Source organism: Mchenga conophoros, linkage group LG9, assembly GCF_057382185.1.
Source record: "Mchenga conophoros isolate Kocher_MC1m ecotype Shallow Benthic linkage group LG9, M_conophoros_male_GT1.1, whole genome shotgun sequence".
NCBI classification, from domain to species: Eukaryota; Metazoa; Chordata; class Actinopteri; order Cichliformes; family Cichlidae; genus Mchenga; species Mchenga conophoros.
Window position 1 is genome coordinate 36,942,227 of NC_140534.1, and position 12,104 is coordinate 36,954,330.

Genomic DNA, 12,104 nt, shown 5'->3' on the forward strand with positions numbered 1-12,104 from the left:
GGATCAACAAGGTCCGCGTCAGGTGTTGAGGAACCAGGGCACCCTGACGAAAAGTGGGCTACTGGAACAAGAAGGCATCGGTGGGCAAGGGACGAAAACAGGGCGTTGTTGGAATGCTACTACGCAAGTAACCCCGGCGGAAGGGGCTACATGAATAGGATGAGGGACCTATGGATTCTTCGATACCCAACATCCACAATGACGGCGAAACAACTAGTAGCTCAGTGTTCCAACATTCGAAAGAAGGGACTGCTCTCACAGCTAGAGATTGACGAGGTACAACACAAATGCTACGGCAAGGAGGAGTCAGGACGCCAGGTCAGGGGGGAGATATCATCACCCCCACCCGAGATTGGGTACATAGCCCCAAGTGTGATAGGAGAAGGATCGTTGAGTGCGAGAGGAACTGACCTGAAAAATAGGATCATGGCCAAGCTTGAAACCTGGATCCCCCGTAGCCGGTTACCAAGATTACGTGAAGTACCCTCAGAAGGTCTGCTAGATGATGTTAATGCAGCACTACGGGCAATACCTACAACCACGATTACCGACACTAACAAGCTGATCTACATTACGGCAGCAGTGATCAGTGAGATGCTTGGCTACAAGTTGAACAGCCACAAGGGGCAGTACCCTCCATGGAGAAGGAGGCTAGAGGGCAAGATCAAAGTAGCACGGAGAGAGGTTAGCCAACTAACGGAGTTGCAGAAAGGTGCGACGAATAAGGTGCCTAAGAAATACAGCAAGCTGTCCATACCTGAGGCCTTGGAAACTGCCAAGCAAAGACTCACAGCCTTGGCCAGCCGCTTGAGGAGGTACACCAGAGAGATAGAAGGCAGGAGAATAAACCAGCTGTTCTCCACAGAACCAGCAAAGGTGTACTCTCAGTGGCAAGGGAACAATAAGAGAACAGCACCACCAAGGCTGGAGACGGAGCAATACTGGAAGAGCATATGGGAGAAGGATGCAACCCATAACGGCAATGCTCAGTGGCTAGAGGAGCTGAGGGCAGACCACAGCGACCTCCCTGAACAGGGTCCAGTAACCATCACAGTGGCAGATATCCAAGAAAGGGTCTCCAGTATGAAGAGTTGGACAGCACCAGGGCCCGACATGGTTCACGCCTACTGGCTGAAGAAGCTGACTGCACTCCACGAGCGTCTGGCAGCACAAATGAACCAGCTGCTAGTTAACGAGAGACACCCGGAATGGCTAACTGAAGGCCGGACGGTCCTGATCCCCAAGGACCCCAAGAAGGGACCGGTCCCCTCCAACTACCGACCAATAACCTGCCTCAGTACTACATGGAAGCTCCTGTCAGGCATCATATCGGCTAAGATGAACAGGCACATGGGTCAATACATGAGCGGGACACAGAAAGGAATTGGCAAGAATACCAGAGGCGCAAAACACCAGCTACTGGTAGACAGAACAATCAGCCGAGACTGCAAGACCAGACTGACCAACCTGTGCACTGCCTGGATTGATTACAAGAAGGCCTATGACTCAATGCCCCACAGCTGGATACTGGAATGCCTAGAATTGTACAAGATCAATGGGACCCTAAGAGCCTTCATCAGGAACTCAATGGGGATGTGGCGTACAACACTAGAGGCCAACTCCAAGCCCATAGCACAAGTCACCATCAAGTGCGGGATCTACCAAGGAGATGCTCTGTCCCCACTGCTGTTCTGCATAGGCCTGAACCCCCTCAGTGAGATCATTAACAAGACTGGCTACGGATACCGACTACGGAACGGAGCAGTTGTCAGCCACCTCCTGTACATGGATGACATCAAGCTGTATGCCAAGAGTGAACGAGACATCGATTCACTGATCCACACTACCAGGCTATACAGCAATGACATTGGAATGTCGTTCGGACTGGAGAAGTGTAGTCGGATGGTAACAAAGAGAGGGAAGGTAGTCAGAACTGAGGGGATTGAACTACCAGAAGGCAACATTGCAGACATAGAGGACAGTTACAAGTACTTGGGGATCCCGCAGGCAAATGGGAACCATGAAGAGGCCGCTAGAAAAGCTGCAACCACCAAGTACCTGCAGAGGGTCAGGCAAGTCCTGAGGAGTCAGCTGAATGGTAAGAACAAGATCCGGGCCATCAACACGTACGCCCTGCCCGTGATCAGGTACCCTGCTGGGGTAATAGGCTGGCCAAAGGAGGAGATAGAAGCCACTGACATAAAGACAAGAAAGCTCCTTACCATGCATGGAGGGTTTCACCCCAAGTCCAGCACCCTGAGGCTGTACGCTAAGCGGAAGGAAGGGGGCCGGGGACTGGTGAGTGTCAGCACCACAGTCCAGGATGAGACAACGAACATCCAAGAATACATTGGGAAGATGGCCCCAACTGACCGAGTGCTCAGTGAATACCTCAGGCAGCAGAAACCCAAGAAAGAGGAGGGAGACGAGGAACTATCATGGAAGGACAGGACCCTGCACGGTATGTACCACCGGCAGATAGAGGAGGTGGCTGATATCCAGAAATCCTACCAGTGGCTGGACAAAGCTGGACTGAAAGACAGCACAGAGGCACTAATCATGGCAGCACAAGAACAAGCTCTGAGCACAAGATCCATAGAGGCTGGGGTCTATCACACCAGGCAAGACCCCAGGTGCAGGCTGTGTAAAGATGCCCCAGAGACAATCCAGCACATAACAGCAGGGTGCAAGATGCTAGCAGGCAAGGCATACATGGAACGCCATAACCAAGTGGCCGGCATAGTGTACAGGAACATCTGTGCGGAGTATAACCTGGAAGTCCCGAGGTCAAAATGGGAGATGCCCCCAAGGGTGGTGGAGAATGACCGAGCTAAGATCCTGTGGGACTTCCAGATACAGACGGACAAAATGGTGGTGGCTAACCAACCGGACATAGTGGTGGTAGACAAACAGAAGAAGACGGCCGTAGTGATCGATGTAGCGGTTCCGAATGACAGCAATATCAGGAAGAAGGAACACGAGAAGCTGGAGAAATACCAAGGGCTCAGAGAAGAGCTCGAGAGGATGTGGAGGGTGAAGGTAACGGTGGTCCCCGTGGTAATCGGAGCACTAGGTGCGGTGACTCCCAAGATAGGCGAGTGGCTCCAGCAGATCCCGGGAACAACATCGGAGATCTCTGTCCAGAAGAGCGCAGTCCTGGGAACAGCTAAGATACTGCGCAGGACCCTCAAGCTCCCAGGCCTCTGGTAGAGGACCCGAGCTTGAAGGATAAACCGCCCGCAGGGGCGTGCTGGGTGTTTTATATACATATATATATATATATGTAGATATATGTAGATATATATGTATATATATATGTACTCTCAGTGGCAAGGGAACAATAATAAGAGAACAGCACCACCAAGGCTGGAGACGGAGCAATACTGGAAGAGCATATGGGAGAAGGACGCAACCCATAACGGCAATGCTCAGTGGCTAGTGGATCTGAGGGCAGACCACAGCGACCTCCCTGAACAGGGTCCAGTAACCATCACAGTGGCAGATATCCAAGAAAGGGTCTCCAGTATGAAGAGTTGGACAGCACCAGGGCCCGACATGGTTCACACCTACTGGCTAAAGAAGCTGACTGCACTCCACGAGCGTCTGGCAGCACAAATGAACCAGCTGCTAATTAACGAGAGACACCCGGAATGGCTAACCGAAGGTCGGACGGTCCTGATCCCCAAGGACCCCAAGAAGGGACCGGTCCCCTCCAACTACCGACCAATAACCTGCCTCAGTACTACATGGAAGCTCCTGTCAGGCATCATATCGGCTAAGATGAACAGGCACATGGGTCAATACATGAGCGGGACACAGAAAGGAATTGGCAAGAATACCAGAGGTGCAAAACACCAGCTACTGGTAGACAGAACAGTCAGCCGAGACTGCAAGACCAGCCTGACCAACCTGTGCACTGCCTGGATTGATTACAAGAAGGCCTATGACTCAATGCCCCACAGCTGGATACTGGAATGCCTAGAATTGTACAAGATCAATGGGAATGGCAAATCAGTTTGCCTTTTTTATTACTTTCCCCTGCCAGCAAATAAAGCTGAGTTTGTTTGTATTTAAACCTGATGCCTGAGTGCCTTCATTTTGCGTCCAACTCCTGCCTGCCATACAGCGACTCATGACAGAATGACGCGACCAGTACATGGACCCAGCAGCACTTGCCCCGTCTGAAGAGCTCAGGGAGGATATAATTTATTCAGTGGATAAATTATGTGACCTGTGGCTGAATCATCCTGGGGAGGAATTTCAGCGTGCTGTAGCGAACCGGCTACAGCGACTGGTTTCTGGTCTCCCCTGGCTTTTGGACTCACTTCACCCACTCATACAGGAGTTTTTCCTTAATGAGCTTCTTCTGCATCCCCCTGTTGCTACCGCTCACCTACCCAACTCGGAGAAAGATGTGCTGCCCAGCCCGCCGGACTTGGAGTTGCCCGGCCCATTGGAGCCATCACCGAGGAGGAAGCGGTGGCCACGCCACCGGCGTGTCACCCCACAGCCGGACGTGTCACCCCACAGCCGGATGTCAAAACAGCCGGCTGTGGTGAGCGAAAAGGACACTTTTTCTCTTTCTTCGGGCCATGGGACTATTTATTCTGGGGCTATATTTTTTGCATCAGCTGCTCAGCCACAGGGTCACTTGGCTGCTCAGCCGTTTGTTCCCGCTGGAGGGTCCGAGGGGCCCGTCCAGCAACCTGCTTCCGCTTGAGGGTCCGAGGAACCGCTTCAGCCGTCTGTTCCCGCTGGAGGGTCCGAGGGACCGCTTCAGCCGTCTGTTCCCGCTGGAGGGTCCGAGGGGCCCGTCCAGCCTCCTGCCTCCGCTGGAGGGTCCGAGGGGCCCGTTCAGCAACCACTTGCGGCTCCCACGCCGTCGCCTGCAGCGCCACCACCTTCGCCTGGTCCAGACTCCGTGTCTTCAGCTCCGCCTGGTCCAGCCTCCGTGTCTTCGCCTTCGGCGTCGCCTGGTCCTGCCTCCGTGTCTTCGCCTTTGGCGTCGCCTGGTCCTGCCTCGCTCCGTCTAGCTTCGTCTGCGCCTGAGGTCCCCATGCCGTCTGGTCCTGTTCGTCCTGCATGTCCAGTCCGGCCAGCACGTCCTGTCCGGCCTGCTCGTCCTGCATGTCCTGTTCGGCCGATGACTGGACGTCGTTGCCATCATGGACGGCTCCCTGAACTACGCCGCCATCATGGACGGCCCCCTGAACTACGTCGCCGCCGGTGCCTCCTGCCCGGCCACCCTCCTGATCTGTTCCGTCGCCGCCGGTGCTTCCCGCCTGCCCAGCCTCCTGAATTGTTTTCTGGGCTCTTGGGCCGTCAGCCTCCGGGCCGCCCCCCTGAACTGCCCGGGTTTGGACTGTTGTGCCGTCAGCCTCCGGGCCGGCCCCCTGAACTTTTCGAGACTGTTGCCTGGGCCTCTGCGCCTTTCGTGGGCTCTTTTGTTTGTTTGCTTTTGGACTGTTCCTGGGCCTCAGTGCTGTTGTTTTGGACTTTGTTCCCTGTGTTTTGGTTTCTGGCTCGTTGTGTTTCATTTGTTTCGTGTCTGCCCTGGTCCCACGTCTCTGTTCCCTCTGTAGTGCCTGTCTGTGTGTCTAAGTTCAGTCTGTGTTATGTTTCCTGTTTTACTTTGAAAGTCCGTGTCTCATGTAAATGCGTCTGGTTGTGTTTCCTTTGTCTCGTTAGGCCTGATTTGCCCCAGCTGTGTTTCCCCCCTGTTACTCATTCCCTGATTGCTCCCTCTGTGTATTTAAGCCTTGTGTTTCTCTGTGTCCGTGTCGCGTCGTCCCTCATGCTGTGTGGATCTCCCTGTGTCTCACTGAGTTTTGTTTATGAGTTTCCAGTTTAGTTTAGTTTAGTTTGCCTTTTTTATGACTTTCCCCTGCCAGCAAATAAAGCTGAGTTTGTTTGTGTTTAAACCTCATGCCTGAGTGCCTGCATTTTGCATCCAACTCCTGCCTGCCACACAGCGACTCATGACAGGCGTAAACACAACATTCAAGATAACAGTTAAAAGTAACGTAACCATAAACAATAGAACAAGAACATCTAAACAGCAACACATGTCCCAAGGCATGATGGGAGACATTTCTGGATGCATTTTTACAATCTAAATATGCATATGTACAAAAAAGTATATTTAAAAAACAAGTAAATTGTTTTTTATTACATTTACAGTGATGTTATGTTATTTTACATTTGACGTGTCAGATCAGTCTACTTATGTAAATGTAATGATATTCTAGAAAAACAGTACACGACTGTAAACTACACAGTAAAATAATTTGACATTACTATTTTTTGGAACAGTGTATAGTAAATAACATTTTTATTAATTCACTTTATTCCATTATTAATGTGCAACTGACTGGTTGACATAAAGTCTGTAGTTACACCTGGACTTGCTGTAGAGGGCAGTCATAAGGAAGAGCTCACTTTGTTATGATCCAGATGCAGTGTGATGTTGTTGGGAATCTTTTTAATTTTCCTAACCTCTGACTTTTAGGTATTTTCATATTTTTAGTTCCAAAACTTTAATTTCATTCACATTTCTCAGTTATTGGGAAACTGTAGAAAATACTCTATTCTGAAAATGGCTACTGAAGGGATTCAAAAATACATCAAATAAACTGGGAACACATACTCGGCCCATGTCTGAGTTAAAAAGTAAGGAAACCAAATACAGCTTTACTGTTTACTGACCAACATTATTTGTCTGCATTCTGATAAATACAACCCCAGTACTATACTCACTGTACATACAGTACATGACGATATTAGTAAGTAATGTAATAACTGAGTAAATGACATATGACACACAAAAAAACCAACACATTGCACGAAACAGGAAGAAGGCAGCTTATTTCCATATATTTTTATACATATGCATAAAATAGCATCATTAAGAAAAAAACATACATGGGCAATTTTGATAGCCATGTTTATGTAGACTGGAAACACCAGGGTCTGGGTGCAGTTCCCCCCTCCAGGGGCAAGAGTACCTAGACCCGGTTCGTAGAGTATGCTTGGGGAGTGTGATAGTGTGTACAGCGTCTCTTTATGTCTGTCTCCACGTTGGTTGAGTGTGGAGTAAGTGCATATGAGAGCATGAGGGTGGGAATGGATGTTTGTGTCTGTGTGTGCCTGTATGTCTGTGTCTATATGTCAGGTTGGGTATCAGACGCCACCTCTCTGGGGACATCTCAGGCCCTCCAAGGTTTGGAGGCCTATCTCCACCCACCACCACTTCCCCTGCCAGTGGCGGACTCCCTCAGGTGTCGGTGCGTTGGTGGTTCTTTGTGTCTGGGGGTGGGCGTCCGGGTACACACCGGCTCACTCCTTGGCGGCCGCTTATCGGGGCCTGGAGCCTGGGGCTCGCTCGGGCCACTTCGGAGGTGGGGTGCCCCCGACCTCTCGGCCTGGGGCTCGGTCACTCAGGCACAGCTGGCTGCCGGCGGAGCTCACGGGCGCGTCACTGCAACTCACCCTGGCTTCTGCTCCGCGGCTGCTGAGTGAGCCCTCATCTGGGACCCTCCTCAGCTCTTACTGGGACAGTGGCGCAGCTGCCCCTCTGTGGGTCTTCCTTGGTCTCTTGTGTTCTGGGGGCCTCTGGATGTCTGGAGTTTTGATCTCCTCCATACCTTTTTTTTTTTTCTCTCTTCCCCCCCTTCTCACCGTCTCTTCTCCCCTTTGGTTTTCTTTCTTTCTCTCCCCCTCTTTCTTTCATTCTTTCCCCCTGTCCTATCCCACAGTTATGTCCGTCCCGTTTGCAACTGAAAATAAAATAAATTCATAATTATAATAAAGGTCAATCAAATGGACCAATATGGCAAGGCCATGATGATCCACTTGGTAAAATAAATCCGCTTGGCATCTTTCTTGGCCTCAAGACAACAATTCTGATGGCTATAGATCCAAACGGGACAAAAAAAAAAAAAAAAAGAAAGCAGTGTTTTAGAATTAGAAAGAAATGATGACAGCGATGCATTGAAATTATTTATTGAGATATAACATTTAAAAGAATTACACTGAAGCAACAATAAACAATCATTGACAAAATTAAATGCTTTTCACAATATTTTCAGACAAAAATGGCAAAGAAAAGAAAATACATTTCAAACTTCATGCCATCATTTAAAAACAAGTCATTGACTGAAAATATGCATAAAACACACTATTTTAAATAAATTTAACACCAAACCATCAGGGTTGCAAACTCACTACAAATTGGAGCAGATGCAGTAGAGAAAAGCTCGTACTATGATTATTATTTCACTTTATAATGCTTTTCTCTTGAATACCAAAAGATAAAGTTAAATAATGTAGACAGCTGTCTACACTGTAAGTCTGTGTGTAAGTCTGTGTCAGACTAGACTTACAAATGGGTACAGAAACTGTCCTGTTTAGACTAGATTCATCACTATTTATTACAATAATTTAATCTCCATGAAGAACAGTACGAAACATTTTGATACGCTGAAACAGCGACTCAGTGAATTTACACTCATCCACGGCCAATCCCTTACTGTGTGCTTCCTCCACCTGTCTATACATGGCGTTTGTGTAGCGTATGCCTCCATTTGCTGCCACCATGTCATCAATCTTCTTGACCAGCTGCTCCACCTGCTTTCTGTCACTGCTGGTGTTGTCAAAGACGTGGAACCTGTTTCCACAGCTTTCAATGATGTGCTGAAGTCCAAGATCAGCTTCATTTACATACTCCTCTATGGTCATGTCTTCAAGATCGCCGCCACGGGTGAACAGCACAATCATGTGCTGGTTTATCTCTGGGCCAAACAGCTCCTGCAGGGCTTTCACTGAGTTTTTCTCCTCCTTAGTGAATCGACCCACTTGGAAGACCAACAGGAACACATGAGGACCGGGAGAGGAGTCTTCAACACATTTCTTGATTTCTTTTTTGATGAACTCATCTGAATTCGCAACGTCCATGATCCCTGGTGTGTCTACAACACTAACTGACCTGTTACCCATCTGTGCCACACCTTTTTCACAGACCTCGGTCACTGACCCCAGTAAGGGACAAGAGCTGAAATTTGTTTTTCCCAGGATGGTGTTTCCAACAGCGCTCTTACCCACACCAGTTTTCCCAATCATCACAATGCTCAAATCAGGACCTGAAACACAATTCACAATTCACAATTCACTTCACAGGACCTCAAACACAATTCACTACTTTTATTTGATGAAGATTAACTATAAATCTTACATAGTGGAAATGAAGCCATCTTAACTTCACTGTTGTCACTGCGCAGGTGAGAGAGATGAATGTTAAAGCCTCTGTTCAACACAGTGCTTTTATAGCTTTACAGCTGGCATGCCTCTGGCATTTGACAGTGACAGAGCTGTGGGTTCAAACTGGTTCTTCCAGTTTTGGATTTCTGTTTTACCTTTTGGACATTGTTTGAGGGTAAAAGGAAATAATAACTAGTCTTTCCATGGGTAAAGTGATACAGAAGAAGAGTTTATTTATGTGTGCTTTTGCTAATATTAAATCATTTTTAATTCTTCGTTAAAAATATAAATATTTATCAAAATACATTTTTGATCAACACATTCCTACATTATGTAACTGAGTGAAAAAAATCATGTTGAAATCATATTTGTGTGATGGAGCTGCTGATAAATCATGTTAAAGTAAAACATAGAAAAAAGAAGAAAAATGCAGCTTATCTCTTCTGCATGAAACTTTTGTACCTGGTCACCATTTCTCCCCCCTCTTTTTCTTCAACATTACATCTGAGGTGATGTCTAGTCCTACCCATTGTAACATATAATGGGAAATGCCTGCAATACCTCACCCAGGAGGCATCCTTGTCAGATGCCGGAACCACCCCAACTGGTTCCTTATAATGTGGAGGAGTAGCGGCTCGACTCTGAGCCATTCATGGACGGCCGAACTCTTCAACCTATCTCTAAGTTAGAGACCCGCCACCCTTTGGAGAAAGTTCATTTCTGCCATTATTCATTATCTTGAATGTTGTGTTTACGCCGTGGTGCAGCGTCACTGACAGTTGTTGTTTTGTAGAGAGAGTGCTGTACCATGAGTGACTTCTGTTGTGCTGTTGTTGAACCTTGAGGCACATTGTAGCACAGCAAGTGTTTTTAATAAAGACCTCCCCCTACCAGCTTGGGTTAAACAACAAGCTCAATCTCTCTCTGTGAGCTTCGTTGTTAAGATTTCTCTGCATGCCACAATGTAAAACATTGCACGGACACACTGTGCTAATTATATATTTTGAAAAAGAAATGTAGAGGTAGGAATTGCAATTAATATAAATAACATGACGCTAAGCATCGGCCAATGAATGTGAACTAACAACACGGTCGCGGGTAACGCTGCGACCGTAGGAAAAAACCCTAATATGAAGGTATTTTACTGTGCATTTTACAGTAATGTTCTGTTCTTCTAGAATATCATTAAAGTTACGTAAATAGACTTTGACTTCACATTTTGAATGTAAATTAACGTTAAATCACTGTAATCACTGTAACCTAAAAAATCAGTCAGACAACTACAGCTCATTCAGAACTCTGCTGCTCGAGTCCTCACTAAGACCAAAAAAGTGGACCACATCAGTCCAGCTCTGAGGTCTTTACACTGGCTGCCTGTCCGTCAGAGGATAGACTTTAAAGTTCTGATGCTGGTCTATAAAGCTCTGAATGGTTTAGGACCAAAATACATCAGCGACCTCCTGACCCAGCATGAACCTTCCAGATCCCTCAGGTCATCTGGATCCGGTCTTTTATCAGTTCCCAGAGTCAGAACCAGACACAGAGAAGCTGCATTCAGCTTTTATGCTCCTTATATCTGGAACAAACTCCCAGAAAGCCTCAGATCAGCTGAAACACTCAGTTTATTTAAATCCAGGTTGAAGACTCACCTGTTCTCAGCTGCATTTGAATAAAGCACCAAATCCACACTTTAAGCTTAAATTTCAAAACTAACATTTTAACTACTGATTTTATCTGTTTTGATTTTATATACTGTTTTGTTTGTTTGTTTGTTTGTTTGTTAATTAGTTAGTTTGTTTTTTTGCTTGTTTTAATCAATTTTAAATCATTGCTTTTTATTTGTTTTTGTTTCTAATGTCTCTGTAAAGCACTTTGAATCACCTTGTTGTTGAATTGTGCTATACAAATAAACTTGCCTTGCCTTGCCTAATGTAATTGATAGGTTTGTAGCATAAACCTATTCGCTGGAACGTTGAAGACAATATAATTACACCGCAAAGCAAGACACAAAGTAGGCAAGTTCTTCATGTTACTCGTGCACGGGAGAGACCGAAGAGGCGCCGTTCCCTCGCCTGACCCGGTTGCTCTCGTCCGTTCTCCCGTACCACTGTTCTTTTATTGAGGTTACATGAATATTGCATAAGTTTCATTAACATATGACGTCTACATTCACACAAAGAGTACCTTGCCTGTGTATGTGTTTATACTTAAACAGATATACGTATGCTTGCTATACCATAAATCAAAGAAACTCTCCTAGGGAGTATGTGATTTATACCAAGGATACACTCTAGACGAATGAATGCACTTCCTTCTACACAGAGTTAATACAGACCTCCTTTAAGATAAAACATTCTCTTTCAATCTACAAATGATTATACACTTCTAAGCATATATGAGTAAATGTTTCTAAGCATAAATGACAATCAACAATACAAAACCTATCAGTAATACAACATAATTAAATTGAATTAAAATGTATCTGTCTGTACATATGCATATTTAGATTGTTAAAATACAAATGATACAAATGTATCATGATCTCACAAATATCTGTCCGTTATTTGAAAGATCGAATTCAAATGTAATGCTATGGAAAAGTATATAACATGATCCCTATAAGCTTGTGTTGCATCACATAAGTATTATTATCATTGCTAGTTAGGCTGTTCGTGGCTCAAGGGTTGGCAGTTCGCCTTGTGATCAAAAGATTGCCGGTTCGCGCCCCGGCTCGGACACTCTCCGTCGTTGTGTCCGTGGTCAAGACTCTTCATCTACCGCCTACTAGTGATGGCCGATGGTGCGATATGGCAGCCTCGCCTCTGTCAGTCTGTCCCTGGACATCCAAT

The 12,104-nt window shown here is 46.7% G+C and overlaps 1 protein-coding gene across 2 annotated transcripts; it reads right to left on the minus strand.

The window, feature by feature from the left end:
* Positions 1-8,439: 8,439 nt before the first annotated feature.
* LOC146567846 (GTPase IMAP family member 7-like) lies at positions 8,440-9,248 on the minus strand. Of its 2 annotated transcripts, none has more exons than XM_085285995.1 (2): positions 9,233-9,248; positions 8,440-9,140 (listed from the first exon to the last, which is right to left on the minus strand). In XM_085285995.1, the coding sequence occupies exons 1-2, from the start codon at positions 9,246-9,248 to the stop codon at positions 8,440-8,442; spliced, it is 717 nt and encodes a 238-aa protein (XP_085142121.1). The 2 variants fall into 2 exon arrangements, with proteins under 2 accessions (XP_085142121.1, XP_085142122.1); XM_085285996.1 differs by having other exon boundaries at positions 8,440-9,137; positions 9,230-9,248.
* Between the last annotated feature and the right edge of the window lie 2,856 nt (positions 9,249-12,104).